At 38.5% G+C, this 16,748-nt stretch overlaps 1 protein-coding gene across 1 annotated transcript in view; it reads left to right on the top strand.

The window, feature by feature from the left end:
• Positions 1–16,748, top strand: part of SYNE1 (spectrin repeat containing nuclear envelope protein 1) — a 284,071-nt gene that overhangs the window by 100,947 nt on the left and 166,376 nt on the right. The window contains exons 53-63 of the mRNA XM_019472625.1: positions 2–298; positions 4,252–4,388; positions 5,079–5,256; positions 7,335–7,517; positions 9,083–9,226; positions 9,559–9,714; positions 11,483–11,647; positions 12,809–12,981; positions 13,859–14,012; positions 14,153–14,296; positions 16,574–16,738. Of these exons, the coding sequence (XP_019328170.1) occupies positions 2–298; positions 4,252–4,388; positions 5,079–5,256; positions 7,335–7,517; positions 9,083–9,226; positions 9,559–9,714; positions 11,483–11,647; positions 12,809–12,981; positions 13,859–14,012; positions 14,153–14,296; positions 16,574–16,738 (1,896 nt within the window). The remainder of the gene's footprint in view (position 1; positions 299–4,251; positions 4,389–5,078; positions 5,257–7,334; positions 7,518–9,082; positions 9,227–9,558; positions 9,715–11,482; positions 11,648–12,808; positions 12,982–13,858; positions 14,013–14,152; positions 14,297–16,573; positions 16,739–16,748) is intronic.

Genomic DNA, 16,748 nt, shown 5'->3' with positions numbered 1-16,748 from the left:
TCCCGCCGCGAAGCGCGACACGACCGCCGGCGGGTGCCAGCTGCTGGGCGCCGAGATGCAGGCCCTGCAGTCGGACTGGAAGCAGTGGGAAGAGAGCGCCTTCCGGAGCCAAAGCAGCCTGCGGGATGTGCTGAGCCAGATGGCCCTGTCGGAGCAGGAGTTCGCGGCGCGGGTCGCGCAGCTGGAGGAGGCCGCGCAGCGGTTCGGCGGGCTGCTGGCCGCCTGGTCGCAGAGCCTGGCCCCCCTCGACAGCCGGCACACCGACGCCGAGGTCGTGGAGAGCTGGCGCAAGGAGAAAGTAAGGTCACGTCTCTTTTCCTGGCAGCTTTTCGGTTGTAAACGCACAGTTACCGCGGGCGGAAAACTTCTGCCAAGCGGGACTGTCAAGTAGAAAATAACAAAACGTATTTGTGAAAAATATTTCTGTGAAGTCCCAACTTTCCAAACTTTTTTCCTAACTGTACTTGCAGCAAGCGGTGTTTACAGAAGACGCTTCTCTCCTTGGCCTCTGCTGTACAAGGCTTAGCAAATGCTGCCCGGACCTTAGATGTTAAATACAGGGCTCGCCCCTGAGAAAGTGAAGGAGCTAGCGCACCAGCTCTCCACTTCTCTTCCAAGTTGCGCAGTGTTTCAATCCGGAGTAGCACTCCATCAGGGAAACGGAAAGCATTTCCTAAAAGCCGAGTAGCAGCTGGAGCCATTTCTTACTTATAATTTGTCAGGAGTGTATTGAGCTTATACTTTCCATTTCTTGAAATATCCTTCACATTATGCACGTTGAGATCTTGTCCAATATTTAAAGAGGTTATACTGGACACCGGTGTACTTGCTAATTGCTTTGCTGTGGGACGCAGTGGAATTTAGAGATATAGAGAGGTTGTTTCTGTTCCTGATTGTCTTCTGGTAAAAAAACTCCACGTGCATGTATCTCACACATGTTATATATAAATATATATATATTTTCACAACAGTCAAGATACGTGTTTGTATGTGTCTCGACTACTGTGAATCACAGATGTTGAGAAAAGACACAGAGTATTTCCCGTTTAGGGTAGTGTTGCAATAAAGCAGTTTCAGTAAAGGGAGAGAGATGTGTGATGCCCGCCTTCTGACCCCTTGACTGAAGAAATATTCAAAAAACCCCAGAATGCCTTCTCTTTGAACTGAGATTATAAATCTCCTCCTCCGATGTCTGTGCCAAGTTATTTCTGTGGCTTCCCCTTTCACAGAATTCCCTGACACAGATTTATGGAACCTGCTTCCTTGAGTGCCAGTACACATCTGTAGGAGTAACAACGCTGACATTACATTGGAGCAAATAAGGATACAACTACGCAGTCTTCCATGTTTATATGTTTTTAAAAAGGAAAGGAAGACATGGAATTGTCATCAACGTACAGCAACAATTACCAGACATTTTTTAAATTTATAAATGGAGAAGCACTAAATCCGAAGGATAATTGCTTTTATTAGCAGTATATATACTGTGTATGTACCATAGCTCTATGTAACAACACTTTCTTTAGCTTAGACCGTTGTAAACTTTGGCTAATGGGGAAAATACAGAGAAATCTCAAGACTTACTATGCACAGCCCTACTATGTAATTTTATTTATAGTTAGAAGAAATGTGACAGTAATCCTTCCATTTCTGGACCCCAGGGATAGGTCCTATTGTGAACGTAAAATAGCACTGCAGCTTTCCATTTCCATTGTCTCACAGTGATTCTGTTGCCATGTCAGCCAAGGCCACGAATCAAAAAGGCATTTCCTAATTCTCAGAATTGGCAAGCTCATTCTGTTATACTCAAGCTCCGTTCCTTTAGGTATGCGCAACATAAGAGCAACAGAGCTTGCACTTGGAATTCAGCAAATTATTTTGGTAATTGTCAGATGCAAAATTAAATCCAAGTGGCTGCAACAGTGCTATCAGTGTTTCTGTATGGGAAAATGCCATAGTTAAAGGCACGCTGGTTTGCAGGTTAACGTTCCTGGTTGTTAATAAGCTATGCTTAAGGCTGTATGTCATCAGAATAATCTTTTGGTAGTTATTGAGCTAGGTTATTTGAAACTGAAAAATTTCATCGAAAACAGGCAATTCTAACCCTGTGCTACTCTTAGGAAATGTTTTCTTTACCAAAAAAAAAGCTGTTAGTATTTCATTATGGTGATTCCTGTCCTACACAATTTGTGACATCCTGTGTTTAGGTAACGGCCATTGTGCTGTTATTCCTAATGCTTTCAAAAAAAGTCCTGTGTGTAGTTTAACATAAAGTAAGATGAACAAAAAGTAGTTAGTTTACATTTTTTTCTAAGCATCATTGCTATTACATAACTATTTAATTCCAATGCTACTTCATATGGCATCGAAACAAACTGGCAGTGGGACTATTTCAAGTATCTTTTAATTATGGTTGAACAGATTTCTGGTGAGTGAATGACTCAAAGCAGATAAAGTCCATAATACGAGCATGAATAATGTGAATCAGAGGAATCCTGAAAATCTGCTATAGCAAAATATTTTTTCATACTCACAAGAACACATGAAAGTTTGTACACATAATACATCTGAAATGTCTCTAGACTTAATTTTACAGGGCTTCCCTGTGATCTATAAATGCAAACAGATTTCAATAATGTTAATATAATCGAGCTGTGATTATGGTCTAAACCACTGTTATTCATAGCCAACGCATGCTTGTACTTTTATTTTTCTCAGAATGGACTGTTGTGTTTTTTCTTCCTGGCAGTTCAGGTACCACAAATAAGCAATCTCTTTTTTTTCCTTTTTTTTTTTTTTTTTTTTTTTTACTTGCTCAGAAATGCACAATATAGGTCTTAAAAAATTCATTTCACAGCTCTGCAGACTTTTGCAGGAAAAGGGATATGAAGCAAGCACAAAACTGCTTGTGGGCAGCAGACACATGAGCGGAATCCCTGGCTTTTGTCCATTTGCTGTTCTTACTAAGTCTGTTGATCGGCTTGCTAGACCCTTGCTAATATTTCTTTTTACTTTTGATTTACATAAAGGGATATCTGTTTATTGCAGAGTTAGTTAATACTTTACAATGAAAAATCTACCCAGTGAGCATTTTTATCTCTGTAATGTAGATTGTGATATTTTGAAAACCTTCTGCATATATTTTCATGTACTTCATTTGTACCTTTCCTGAACATTCAATTTAGTGCCAATAGATTACTACACACTGTTTACTATGTATATTTTCAATCATCCTTTTTTTTATATATTCAGAAACACGATCTGGGGACTTCCTTGTCCCACTTGCATGTCCCCGTTCAAATCTGTCTTCACTTTCATATGATCTTATATGTTTATAAAGTTTCTTAAGTTTATATTGTACATTTCTTCCAGACTGGCACTTAGATTTAGCCAGACTAATCTATATGTGCCAAACACCCTGCCTGCGCTGCAGAACCTCTGCTGTGGTGAACGTAACTAGCTAGGAGATTGTCTTTTCTCCCTGGTAGTTTAAGAGGAATGCCTGGAGAATTTAGTTTCTAGTGAGACCAGGAGCCAAGTCTGCACTGCTCATTATGCTGGAGTAGCTGGCGGGATTCTGCAGTGGAGATGCTGTGGACGTCAGCAAGGACTGTTTTCGTTGGAGTGGTTATCACACCTCTCCCAGTGACATAAGCTAAGCCAACAAAAGCATTTTTTTTTTTGTTGGCTTAGCTGTCTCCAAAGCAAGAGTCTTTCCAGTGCAGCGATGACAGGCAGTAACCCATTTACTCTCACAGGATTGTGAGCAGCTGTACTTTTACATTATGAAGACCTCTGTGAAAGAGTTGAAGCTGTTAAAAGCTTTGTGCGTAAATTAATTTTTTGGATACAGCTCAAAACAGTTTTTATTGAACATACTAAACTCAGGCCGACAGGCTAATTATATTTATATAAACATATATTATTTGCTATTCCCTAATTGTATGTACTTTTATACGTATACAGCTGACTGACAATACCATAGGTCATTTATTAAAATGAAATTTATATATTAAACTGTTCTTTGAGAACATTTTGAGCTAAGAAAGTTGAGGCTTCCAGAAATTTGGTCTCTAGAAGCTCATAATTTCAAATAAACTTCTGTAGGTTTGACTGCTAAAATACTCTTGAAAGTGACGTGCATACATCATAAATGAAGTTGACTTTAAATTCTGATAAATTTTGATTCAAAAGGTTTGCTTTTTTTTTAAATTTACTCACCAATATTGTTCATTTGTTTTGTTTTAACAGGAAACATTGGATGCTCTGGTAAAGTCTGAACATATGACAGATGAGATCAAAACTCAGTTAAATGATCTTTGTAGATTTTCCAGAGATTTGAGTACTCATTCTTCAAAAGTGTCAGGGTTGATCAAGGAGTATAACAGGTACACATTCGTCTTGTTTATAGTTAATCAATCCCGTGCGTGTGTGTGTGGGCGTGAGCTGTCTTTTAGGGAACCATTAATTAGAATTTTGGAATTAGAAACAGAGGTATACAATGGTTAGAATCATTATTTTGATTTTGATGTCAACAGAGGTTGTAAAAAGTAGCAATTTGGGTTTTTTTTTCTAAAAGCCAGGCTATGCCACTAAACTCAGCTGAAACCAATGTACATCCACACCTGACCTAGTACAGGAGGAATCCTTGTAAGAATCTGTGAGGTAGCTCTATGGCTTATTTGTCTGAAGGAGGAACAAGCTATACCAGCTATTTAAGATCTTTTTCTTAATTTCGTCCTTCAGTTTACTCTTCTTTGACTAGCCGGTTCCCTGAAACAGGGGAGCTAACATTTGCTGGCTTTCTTGCTTTCTCTCAGGTCACTCTAGCTTATTTACCTGGGAGTATGACACCTGCATTTCAGACGCAAGATTCTGTTGTCTCTTGCAGGGGGTTATAGCTTTTGGCTTCTGTAGCTGCAGAAGAAGGGTATGATGACCCAGACTGATCCCTTCTAATGTTAACCTAACCGTAGTGTTGAATTTCAGAGAAGTAATAGCATTGTCACCTAACAGAGTCCTGCCTTTCCTCCCTCCCTCCCTCGCTCTTTTCTGCTTCCCTGATGCGATAAACCCAGCCTCTGCCTGCAAGCTTCAAAAGGATGTCAAAGCAAAGAGCAGATCTTGCAGCAAAGATTTCGGACGGCTTTTAGGGACTTCCAGCAGTGGCTGGTCAATGCAAAAGTCACCACAGCCAAATGTTTTGACGTGCCTCAAAATATCAGTGAAGCTTCAGCAAGTCTGCAGAAAATACAGGTAACTATAGCAGTAAAATATTAGTCTAAGGGAGAACCAATCAGTTTCATATAAAACTCAGGTTGAATTGTTTGGTTAATTACTATTTTTTGTTAATGTTGTTATTGTCAACACTAAAGGTGACTAATTGCAAGGAAATAAACACTTATTTTTTTCTTTTTTAATCTAGTTTGTTTAGTTTAATTGTTGGGCTACAGTTTGTATGTAGTCATTGTCTCTCATAGTAGTTTTCCTTGTTTGTTTCTTTTTTACAATAGGAAAAAAAATATTTTTAAAGTAAGAGAGTAACATAAAATCAGAACGACATCAGAATCGGGACTTAGTACCTGGAATTATTTCAAAGTTATGTAAATATTTTTCCTCATATATGAAAGTAGAGCCCTTATAGTGGAAGAACAGAGTTAAAATGTATGCAGTGCAAGCAGGCATTTGAAAAGTATATCTTTCACATAAAGCTAAAACAAGCCCCATCAACTCTGTGCAAAGGAATGCCAATTAAAAGTTTATTTTAATAAAGCAAGTGAAAGACACACTTTTATGAATAGAATATAACTATAATTTTAACTGAAAATAGCAAACTGAGAATTACATAATGAAACTGTTAAACCTTTAGTTAGATAGTATAACAGAAGAAATTCATATCAGTTTCTCAGAAAATACCAAAAGCCAAATCACTTCCTCCTCCTTTTGGTAAATTCACTTTCCCATGCTTAAATTATTTACTTAAAAGCGTAAACAATACTGTATTAATATATCAAATCTTTGACTACCCCAAAATGAGAATTTATTTAGAGGAAATATCGGGGAAAAAATCCTAGTAGTTTTTGGCATTAAATATAAGAGTTTTAGCAAGTTTGGGAGTTTTTTTCAACAGTGGTAAGATTTTTACCACTGCAGCCTCTTCATAGCATAAGACCTTATTTTGTTCTCCTCCTCCCTGAAAGCTGCTTTAGATGAAATAAACTTTTTTTGACATGCAGTAACTGCTTTAGGACTTCTAGAGATGTCTTGGTAACCTGTATAAACTTAAAATTTATATTGTTGTTAAAAGTTAGTGTTCTGTCTGTTAGCACATTTGACATCATTAAGTCACAAGGCAATTATATCTTTGATTTTAATATAGCCAGAACTTGAACCAAGTTTCTCGATGCTAACAGACCCTTTGCATTCTCTACTAAGACCTCTAGCATAACACAGAATCAGAACCTGACTTAGTAATTTTGGTATCAAGCCTGTTACTTCTGAACGTGGATGTGACCTTATGATTATGGATATAAAACTATTTGTGTATCACATAATCATGATAGTAACAGTTTAAAATATTGGTATTTAAGACCATTAAATTCCTTTGAGTCCTAAATGCTCACAAAGTCTTTTAATAATTACAAGTTATAAGAACGTTATCCCAGTACATTGGAATTTAAAAATCCGGCTGTTTCCTTACATTTCTGTATAATTCTTGCACATGCACTTTTCCGTACACTTCTTGCACACCAGCATTGTGCAAGATTTCCGTGAAGAAAAATACTTTCAACCAGGGAAGGTAAATTAAGGATGCAGAGGGATAAATTGCACAGCTTAGACATTGCTCAGGCTCTAAGCATCAGCCCACACCCCTGCACGCTCGTTGGCAGTCCAGTGTGGCTGTCGCCCATGGGCAAGCCTTCAGTCCTGTGTCCGTGCCTCAGAGTGGGCCCCAGCTCCTGCTGTTACCCCTGCCAGGATACTGGTTCCCTGAAATGAAACTGTTAGCACTTTCTGTACCGTGGAGATTTAAAGAAGTATAATACCCAACTCAATGACCAGTAATTGTCTCATGAAATGCAGAACATACAGGTAATCCTAGAGTCTTAATATATGCATTGTTTAGACGCATGGCACTTCTGGATTAAGAAGGTGTTGTCCCTAAATCCCATAAATATGAACGATATGAAAATGAAATGTACTGAAAGATGAGTTAGCATGTTAACGAGCAGAAACAATAAACTCTTATCCCTGTTAAGTTTTCTGGGAGCTTGTCATCGACCTTTACTGGGCCCCAAAGTTCACCAGTTAGCTTCTTTTATTACTATTTTTAGGAATTCTTATCGGAAACTGAGAATGGGCAACAAAAACTAAACCTGGTAGCATCCAAAGGAGAACTGCTGTGCTCTGTTTTACCAAAAGAAAAGGCTAAAGTTATCCGGGACAAATCTGCTACTGCTAAAGAAGATTGGAAAAATTTTATCACCACCCTCCACCAGAAGGAATCTGCATTGGAGGTATTGAACCAGTCACAGTGGGGAAAGACTGGATCTAAATTTCCTCTTTGCTTTTTGTTTCAAACAGCACAGTTTAGATTTCTTATATAGCTGTAAGTGTTTATGATGTGACAGAACTAATAAATAGCTATTTTCAAGAAGCCTCATTCTTCCGCTTACATTTTACTTCTGTTTACTTATATCCTTATGACCTGATTACACTTTAAGTGGGGTGTTTTGTGCAAAAGGGTGTAGTTCAGAGTAGCTGAAGGTAGCAAAGACAGCACTTGCTCAAATTCCTTAACATGAGTCTCATAAAATGTACTGGATTACTAGAACACATTTTCTTTTTTAAGGACTGTTCTAGCACAGATTTCTGCCACTGGTGCTAATTGAATAGTCCCAGTACAGTGGGTAAATGTTGTCTATCTTATTGCAAACTGGTGAAATGTAACAATTTATTTGAGCAACTTTTTAAATAAACCCCAGAGCCTTTTTCTGTTCAGAACTCACAATTCAACCAGCACAGAAGGTGAATATCTTAAAAATATAATCTCTTTTAAGGTCATAGGTTTTAAGGTCAAAAGGTCTTAGCTGGAATTCCCTGCATAGCGTAGCAGAATTAAGTTCCTAGGCATTCCTGTTTCAAACCAATGCTGCCTAGTCAGCTGAGAAAAAGTTTAAATACATTTAATACATCATGCAGGAAAGCCTTTCAAAAAAAATTCTCAGGTAGCAAGGACTTACCTTTCTTTGTCTCGGGGTTGCCATGACAGAAGATGTCCTTAGAGGTTAATCTTTTTGAGCCAAGCATTTTTCAGTCTCATAGGCTTAGTTTTTCATTCTGATGTTTAATTTAAGTGATAAGGCTATAGCTAAAAAGAAAACTAAATCAGTCTGGGGGGGGAAAAAAAAAAACCACAACACCTAGGGTACAGGAACTATGCTGTTCAGGTTTCTATTCCATATGAATTATTTCAGATGCTCTTTTTTTAATCATGCAGAATAAGCCTACAAGAAAAATACGCAGGCACTGAAGGAATGCCTACGTATGCCTTTATGCACACATTTTTATAACAAAAATTTTACACTGAAAAAGAATATAATCAGAAATGATCCCCAGGATTGGGTTGAACTTAGTCGTACATCACCTAGGAATAGTGGCAGCCCATTTACGGAGGGGTCAGTGTGAATGACTGCAGTCAGATGTTAGGTAACTTGTATCCCAAATCAGTCTTTTTTCAGACTGCCTTAGCTGTGTGAGTTAGACTTACATTGAGCCAAAGCTCATAAGATCTGTAAAGCTGTCAGCTGAGAGGAAATTTGCTTCAGCCTCCCCTCAACTGTGTAGAAATGTCCTGCATTGTTGCCTTTATTTTGTCTCTTAAAGAGGTGCTCTCAGACTTTTCTTTCAGTGTCTGTGGGAACAGAGCTGGTGTAATTTATTTTGAAGAGTTGTGTAGTGTTTGGCTGCAGTCCTTTTTTGTGGTCCTGCATGTCCTTTTTTTGTGCTTGATCTATGTGTTGTGCATTACAGTTATGTCCAGTGCAGTGGGACTGTTGATAAAATTGTGCATGTCTTCCAGAACTTAAAGATCCAGATGAAGGACTTCGAAGCAACTGCTGAGCCTCTGCAGGAGTGGCTGACCACAACTGAGAGGCTGGTACAAGGAAGTAGCAGTCGGCTCCATGATCTTCCTTCCAAAAGGAGAGAACAGCAAAAGTTGCAGGTGACTTCTTATAAGCCTTTTTAACACAACCAGACTTTCCTGCCCCATCTTCCTGGCCTCATTGATTCCTTACAAAAGCTTGATCATTCTAGCATCCTGACCTCTAAATAAGATGAGACCTGGTTTCAAGGATTGCTGTTGATGATCCTGTTCCATCAGGTTTTGCATCTCCACATTTCTTATGACATGCTGCTTCATTGCTGTAGCTGTATGGTGTGCCTTTCTCAGCAAGCTTGCCATATGTCACTTCTATCTTTCATGGGGCCTTCATGCTTCCCTATTTCCTGCTTTCTTGCACCCACTCTTAATATTAACGTGCTTGTGCTTTACAGTCTGTCCTTGAGGAAATAAGCTGCCACGAGCATCAGCTCAACAGGCTAAAAGAGAAAGCTCAGCAGCTGTGGGAAGAGCAAGCTGTCAGCAAAAGCTTTATGCGCAGAGTGTCTCAGTTGTCTTCTCAATATCTTACTCTAAGCAATCTGACAAAGGTAATGCACTCAGTGTACGTGCTTTTAAGCAGTTCATTTGATGTATGTGGGGGAAAAAAGAAAGACTGAAATGTGAAACACTGCAGTTGTCTTGCTTGTCTGCTCTGTGGTATGTCTGAGCTCTCTTGTCTTTCACGTTGGCTTTAAAGAGTGGGAAGCAGGACCTGGATAATTCCCATGGACTGTCAACAAAATGGAATTGTCTTTTTTTTTTTTTTTTTTTTTTTTTTAAAATGTGCTTTGATTTAAAAAGTAAACCCCACCTGATTATACAATAGTCAGGTTTGATTTTGATTATTTCAAGCATTGAAGACATTTATTTTTGTAATAAGTGGCACCTGAAAGAAGTATTTTTCAAAACTTAAGGGAGTTATTTTTTTTAGAAAATACATAATACAGAAAAGTTATTACTTCATTGCATCCTATAATGATGATTAATTATTTGCATTGTCAGCATCTTCATCTAAAACTAATAGATTGGTCTTCCAAAAAAAGTTACCTCTTAGGCTGCTTTTGAAGGTTCAAAGGGAGGCATAGGCCAAACTCTAAAGCATCAGGCTAAGAACTGAGAGTTTAACCTAACTCTGTTTTGCTGAGTGGTGCTTGTGACACTTCACCATTTAATAGTTCTACTATCTCTATTGTGTAAACAGATAAGAAGGTCTTCGTATTAGGACTGTTATTTTTCACAAAGTTCCAGTCATGAAGGAGGCTTGATACTGAATTAGGCTTAGAGTTACTACAGTAATGAGAATAATTACGGATATAGGAAGTGTGTTATGGGATAACAATTCAATTCAGAAAGTATTTATGTTTGGGCAATTGCTAGTTTGTTAATTTCTACTTTTCCTGTGGAAATAAAAATTATAAAGCCTATCTAGAGCTGTATGACTTATTGAAAATGATTGCATGCATGGCCATAATAAATTTTCATGACTGCAAAATGAGAAAAGGAAAGGTGCATGAGTTACTAACATTGGCTTATGTGGACAGAACTTGTAGGAGATATCAGGATGAGAAGAGGGAATCTGAGGCAGAGGATACGTATGATCCAGCCTATGAGAGAAATCCTGAAATTCTTTGAATAGCCGTGGATGCTTGAGGAAGATCCCTCTCTGTAACTTCCTAAGCCTGTTTCACTGGCTTGACTTTAGTTCTCTGTCACAGTGTGAAATACACTCTGCTCTGTATTCCTGTTCACCTCAGGCCTTTTAGCACTGTAACTTGAGCACGTATTTTTGATTTGTATGCGTGTCAGTAATTTTTCAGAAGAATGGTTATACCAGCGGGAGTCATTGAGGAAAACAGGTCTTTCTTTTCCAAGTATCAACAAGGTAATGTTGCTGCAGTGGCATAGCTTCACAGGCTTAAATCTGTCTTGTGCATTGACAGATTTCACAAGTTATCTTCAGTTGCAACACTGAAATGGAGTTTGGGTGTGACTTACCAGATGTTTAAAAAAAAGTGAAACCAGAAAACTCTCATCTACTGTGAATGAGAGGAGACAATTAGGTGAAGCTTTACCTTTAGAAAACAAAAAAAAAAGAGGCATTTCTGAAATTTTCATTTGTATATTATGTTTGGATAACCCGTTTGTGTGCGTATGCAAAATTCATTCCATGCTCAAGTAAGTGTACTTGTAATTATCGATGTATGAAGAGAATTTCTGAGTGTAGTTTATGAAACTCATTCTAAAGTCCATGAGTAGGTATGGGGAATAACCGATCCTTTGAACAGCTGCTGGTGCTAATTGCTGTATGAATTGCAGGAGAAAGTTTCCAGAATGGATAGGGTTGTAGCAGAGCACCAGCAGTTCTCGCACAGTGTCAAGGACCTCCAGGACTGGGTGGCTGATGCAGTTCACATGCTGGATTCCTACTGTCATCCCACAGCAGACAAGAGTGTTCTGGACAGCCGGATGTTAAAGCTAGAGGTATGGAAACAGACTCCAAAACCTGGTCTTTTTAGATCTGTTAGAAGAATGCAAATACAGGATACTTTACGTTACTTGTTGCATATTAGTGTAATGGCTGTTGTCGTTCAGACACTGATTTTCAATTTACTCAAAAAATAACTCTTTTTTTATAGAGGAAAGAGCTCATTATTAGAAGTTTTCACTAAGAAGGATATAGGGACCTTTATGACATGGAAAACTGCATATTTGCAAATTCTTTAAAAAACCTCAAAAGATGTGTGGCCGCTGAAGGTTAAATGGAAGAAGTAGGTTATTTACATCTGTTAGTTTAATATATTATTTCCTAGATCTTACAGGTAATATGGATGATTCAGAGCAGCTTTTTCTATAATTATTTGCTTTAAAAATGGTGACTACAGTTAAGAAAATAGCATCTATTGATATCACTGTACAAAAGATGTTGAAGAGCAGTACTCGGAAAACAATACTTTTCATATTATTGATGTCTCAAATTTTGAGCCGTGGCCAAAATATGGACAATTCCTCAAAATTATAAGGACACATCAAAAAGCAAAAGATTGTAGCAAAATACTAAAATTAGTTTTGCCTTTTGTTCGTTGAGTCTTTCAGGTTCATGCTTTCAGGCTTTTCATGACTTTGCATAGTGTTAGAAGCTGTTAGTTTGCAACTGCGCAGCTCCAAGAGCTGAAGTCTCTACGCTGACATTGCTGATGGTCTGCTGAGTTTATATGTTGGTTCCTTTGTGCTGCAAATAGATCCTAGAGTTGTAGAACTGTGTTTCAGCCCTGTAGAAGTGCTTTGTCACCACGTCTTGTTTTCTCTATGAATGAATCCTCCTGTTTTCCATCTAAATGACATTCCCTTTGGAATGTCAGCTTTTCCACCCAACAGTACCTTCTCTGATACACTGTAAGTACCTGCACAGATTCCATGAAAACTTCCCTGCCAACCAAGATTTTTTTTTTTAATGGCCTAAACCTACCCTTTGAAAGTCACTTTTTCCTTGTGAAGCCTAGCTGTGAACCCCACACTGTCCCTCTTCCAATTGACTGTTTGTACAAGCTGCTAAATTTGATCAGCTCACTTTCCAGTAAAGCCAGTTAGTATATTCATGCCCAGTTAATGATAAAAGTAGAATAATATCCACTCACTTTTTAGGGACTGCTAGCAGTGAAACAAGAAAAAGAAATCCAAATGAAAATGGTTCTGACAAGAGGAGAATCTGTTCTGCAAAATACTTCTCTGGAGGGAGCATCAGTGATTGAACGGCAGTTGCAAACGCTGAAGGACAGCTGGGCTTCCCTTCTGTCTGCTTGTATCCAGTGCAAGAGGTAAAAAAAGGGTATGAGGTGCAGAATGATGCTTAGCAATGAAGCACTGACAAAATTTTTGAGAAGTTAATACCCAGAGTTTTATTATTACAAGAGTCAAATTCATATAAAATGACTGCATGTGCCTAACATTGCAGGTCTAGAGGCCTTAAGTGACATATTCATTTGAAGTAGAAAAAGGGGTGGAAATTGTGAGCTATCTAAGCTTTGTTAGTACTTATTGTCAGTATACTCTTAAAAGTGGATTCCATGATTGTGGTAAATTTTACTTTGAGTTGCACTTGATGCCTTGAATTGTTCTCAGAAATCACAAGAGCTTGTCACAGACATTAATGGTTGCTCTGTCAAGACCCTGTCTGGTTTTCCACTTGCTAGCATTTCATAGAAGGTACTGTAATTGCAGTGTCCAATAGCGATTCTCAAAGTGATAAATGAAGAAATACAGGGGGGAAAAAAATGCAGTCGTCTTTGGTGGAGCATCACTAGTTGCAAGTATTTAAATTTAAAACAACAAAGGTAATTAAACATTAGAATACAGCAACTTTTGAATGTGTGCGAAGGGACAGAAAATTTCTGATTCTGGATCTTATGCTTTCAGTTGCATTTTATTTACTAAAGCTAGAACGTGTCAGCTAGCTACATAACTTACAGACCTCTTTAATATTCTCAGTTTGGAAAACTTAATTTCTCTTTATCAGCCAAACAGTGCTCCTAGTTAAAACCTGTAGGGTTTTAACAGCTCTGTCTCAGACTGCTTAGCTTGTGATATATCTTTCTTATAAATATAGTCTAGAATAACTGTATATGACTATATCTCACCGCTTAAATAGCGTGAGAACCTCCACTCTCACAACGAATATGTATTTTTAAATTACAGTCAACTGGAAGGAGCTCTCTCCAAATGGACAAGTTACCAGGATGATGTTCGTCAGTTTTCCAGCTGGATGGATAAAGTAGAAGCAAGTATGAACGCTTCTGAAAGGCAATACGCTGAACTGAGGGAAAAAACAGCTGCCCTCAGCAAAGCAAAGGTGTGTTTGCTTTACAACAAACCAGCAACAAGCCCATATCACCTTACAAGCAATAAAAAAGGCTGAATAACTGCAGGATTAATCTGTGGTCTTGTTTTAATGCTGCCCATTCATAAATGTGTTCTCTTTCTGTTTTGCAGCTACTCAGTGAAGAGGTGTTGAGTCACAGCAGCCTGTTGGAGACGATTGAAGCGAAAGGAAGTGGGATGGCTGAGCATTATGTCACTCAGCTTGAACTCCAGGACCTTCAGGAGCGGTATAAGTTCCTCAAAGACAGAACGAGGGTACAGTTCTTCTTGATAGCACTCCCTCTTGTTTTGTTTGCAACAGGGAAAAAGAGAAAGTCTTTTCATTGATCACTTATTTTACAGTAAAATGAGGAGTAAAAATTTGGGGACAGCTGTAACTTAATGTAACAGGAAGTTATTAGTGTGATTTATCAATCTCTCTTCCTGTACCGCTGAGCTTCAGATCTTTTCAGAAAGGTTATAAAAATCTGAATCTGAAAAAAATCATCAGGTGAATAGTCTGAGGAATTCAATGTCAAAAGTTTCATTGACTTCAGTGCGGATATGATTTTACCCATTGTGACTGAAAAGCTGGAAGCATCTCTGAATCTGTGATTTGCATAAATGTATGTTTTGCAATAAATGCAACCAGTCAATGAGGTAATTCACAAGTGGTTGACAACTATAGAAGCTTACTATTGAACACAAACCTTATTAGCAAGTGAACTGACCCTAATGTCAAAAGACCCAGCATGATAAATACTATATTTACTGATAAGTGTTAATATCGTAGATCTGGAAAAGATTAGGGCATAGACAGATAAAGACCAAGATGGGTTTTAATGTAAGATATAAGAGAAAGAAGAAATAATAAACCACCTGGTGATACATTTAAAGCTAGGTGATTATCTCCAGTTAACCTAAATTCTTCTGTGGTAATTAAATAATGCCTAATCTATGCTCAGACAGGCAACTTTTCTTCATGACAGCAGTGTAGTAAAACTGAATTTTGTTGTCTCAATGATGTCTTTGTCCTGTGGAAAGGGCCAAAATTCAGTTTTTCAAATGCATAAGTGATTTGCTGTTTTGTGGTACTCTCTTCCACAACTGCAAAGAATGCAATGTACTGTCTTTCTTCTGACCTTCTGTGAATGAATTCACTCAGGTTTGCCAGGGGGATAAGTAAGTCCTGCGAAGCGCTAGTGAATACCTAGTATTTCTTTTAGCATGGGGATCCTCTAACCTTTACCTTTTTCTCTTGCACAAAGCTATACAGACTGCCTGTATTTGCTCAGCTTGGGAGCAATGAGAAATGGATGGTAGTTCACAGAGGCAAGAGCTCTGTACCTCTTTCCTCATGTAGCAAGAAGCATCCCTTCTTTCTCTTCCCACCTAAATACCCCACATGACTTTGGTCTTCCCCACCCGCAACTGTGGTGATGATGTTAAGTGTCGAGAGTACATTCAACCCTTAAAAGAAATTCAAAGTTCAAAGCAAATAGCTGGAAAGTAAAGAATGGTCAAATCCTTTAATAATCCTTTGGCCAGGTGGGAAAACTGACAAGCTTCCCCAAGGGTTTGTGGCCCAAGCCTGAGCAGACCAAGACCTGTAATTCCCTGCAGCCGCTGTCGAGAGGCAAGAGAACTAGTCTCTCTTTCCCTCTTCCCACTGCTGGGCGTGGACAGGCCTTGTAAAAGATTGATAACGCTCCTCTTTTATTCTTCCTTCCTCCCACTACCCAGGCCTGTTAGAAATGGGTAAAGCAGACAGTGGGTTCATGGCTGCTGTTTATGAAAGTGTTTTTCTTCTTATGTAGCCTGCTGGCCTGGGTTGCAGCCTGTCTTGCTTCCACCCGAACTCGATTCCCCGTTCCCATCATTTCTTAGAGGATGTGAATTACATGTAGTATACTTTTCTTGCACTTAGAAAGACTAGTCTAGTGCTAATATATGATGCCTTTCCTGCTGTACCCCAGATATGGTCATATCTTAGTGCTGGGTTGTGAAATTATTGTAACTTGCTCACCCACATACACAGAAGACTTGCAGTCTGTTTCTCACTGTGCTCTGTAGGAACTGCCCGCAAAGGACTTGGGTAGTCTTCAAACCTGAAGATATTCGATACTTTTAATAGAAGATTATTATTCCACTGGCAAAAAAAATCATGTGAAGAAAAAATATGCAATTTCTAGGCTCATACTCTTATTAATCACTTCAGTAAAGTGAATTTAAATTGGTATAAAAGTTAAGAAGGTCTCTTGTTATTAGACACTAAAGTGTTATTTAAAAGTGATCCCAGATCAAAACTTCAAATCCCAGAAGTCACAAACTTATGTGAAGAATCTTTTAGGATGAGTATCTGTATCCCCACATTTGCCCCCTCTTTCCCTGTAATTGATCAAACGATCCTCAGAATCCGAGTACTCTTGAATTCTAGGAAAGCTCAGTATCAGGTAGAAAATTTTCACCTTGATGGAAGTCCGGGTTTTATGTTTTGGTTTGATGATACACTGAGACATATATATACATCTATGTAAATATTTTAACAAGCAGGAGGCAGTAACAAAAGCTGAAGGACTGCTTAACTTACATCAAGAGTACCAAAGAAATCTGAAGACCTTTGAAGTATGGCTGGAGAAGGAACAGGAAAAACTTGACTGTTTATCACATCTTGATGGTGATGCCCAGAAACAGGAGGCGACACTCCGAGACTTACAGGTACATAATG

Source organism: Aptenodytes forsteri, unplaced genomic scaffold (genome assembly GCF_000699145.1).
Source record: "Aptenodytes forsteri isolate BGI_AS27 unplaced genomic scaffold, ASM69914v1 Scaffold82, whole genome shotgun sequence".
Classification (NCBI taxonomy): Eukaryota; Metazoa; Chordata; class Aves; order Sphenisciformes; family Spheniscidae; genus Aptenodytes; species Aptenodytes forsteri.
The sequence above is the reverse complement of the archived record's forward strand: the minus strand, read 5'-3'. Positions and strand labels throughout refer to the sequence as shown.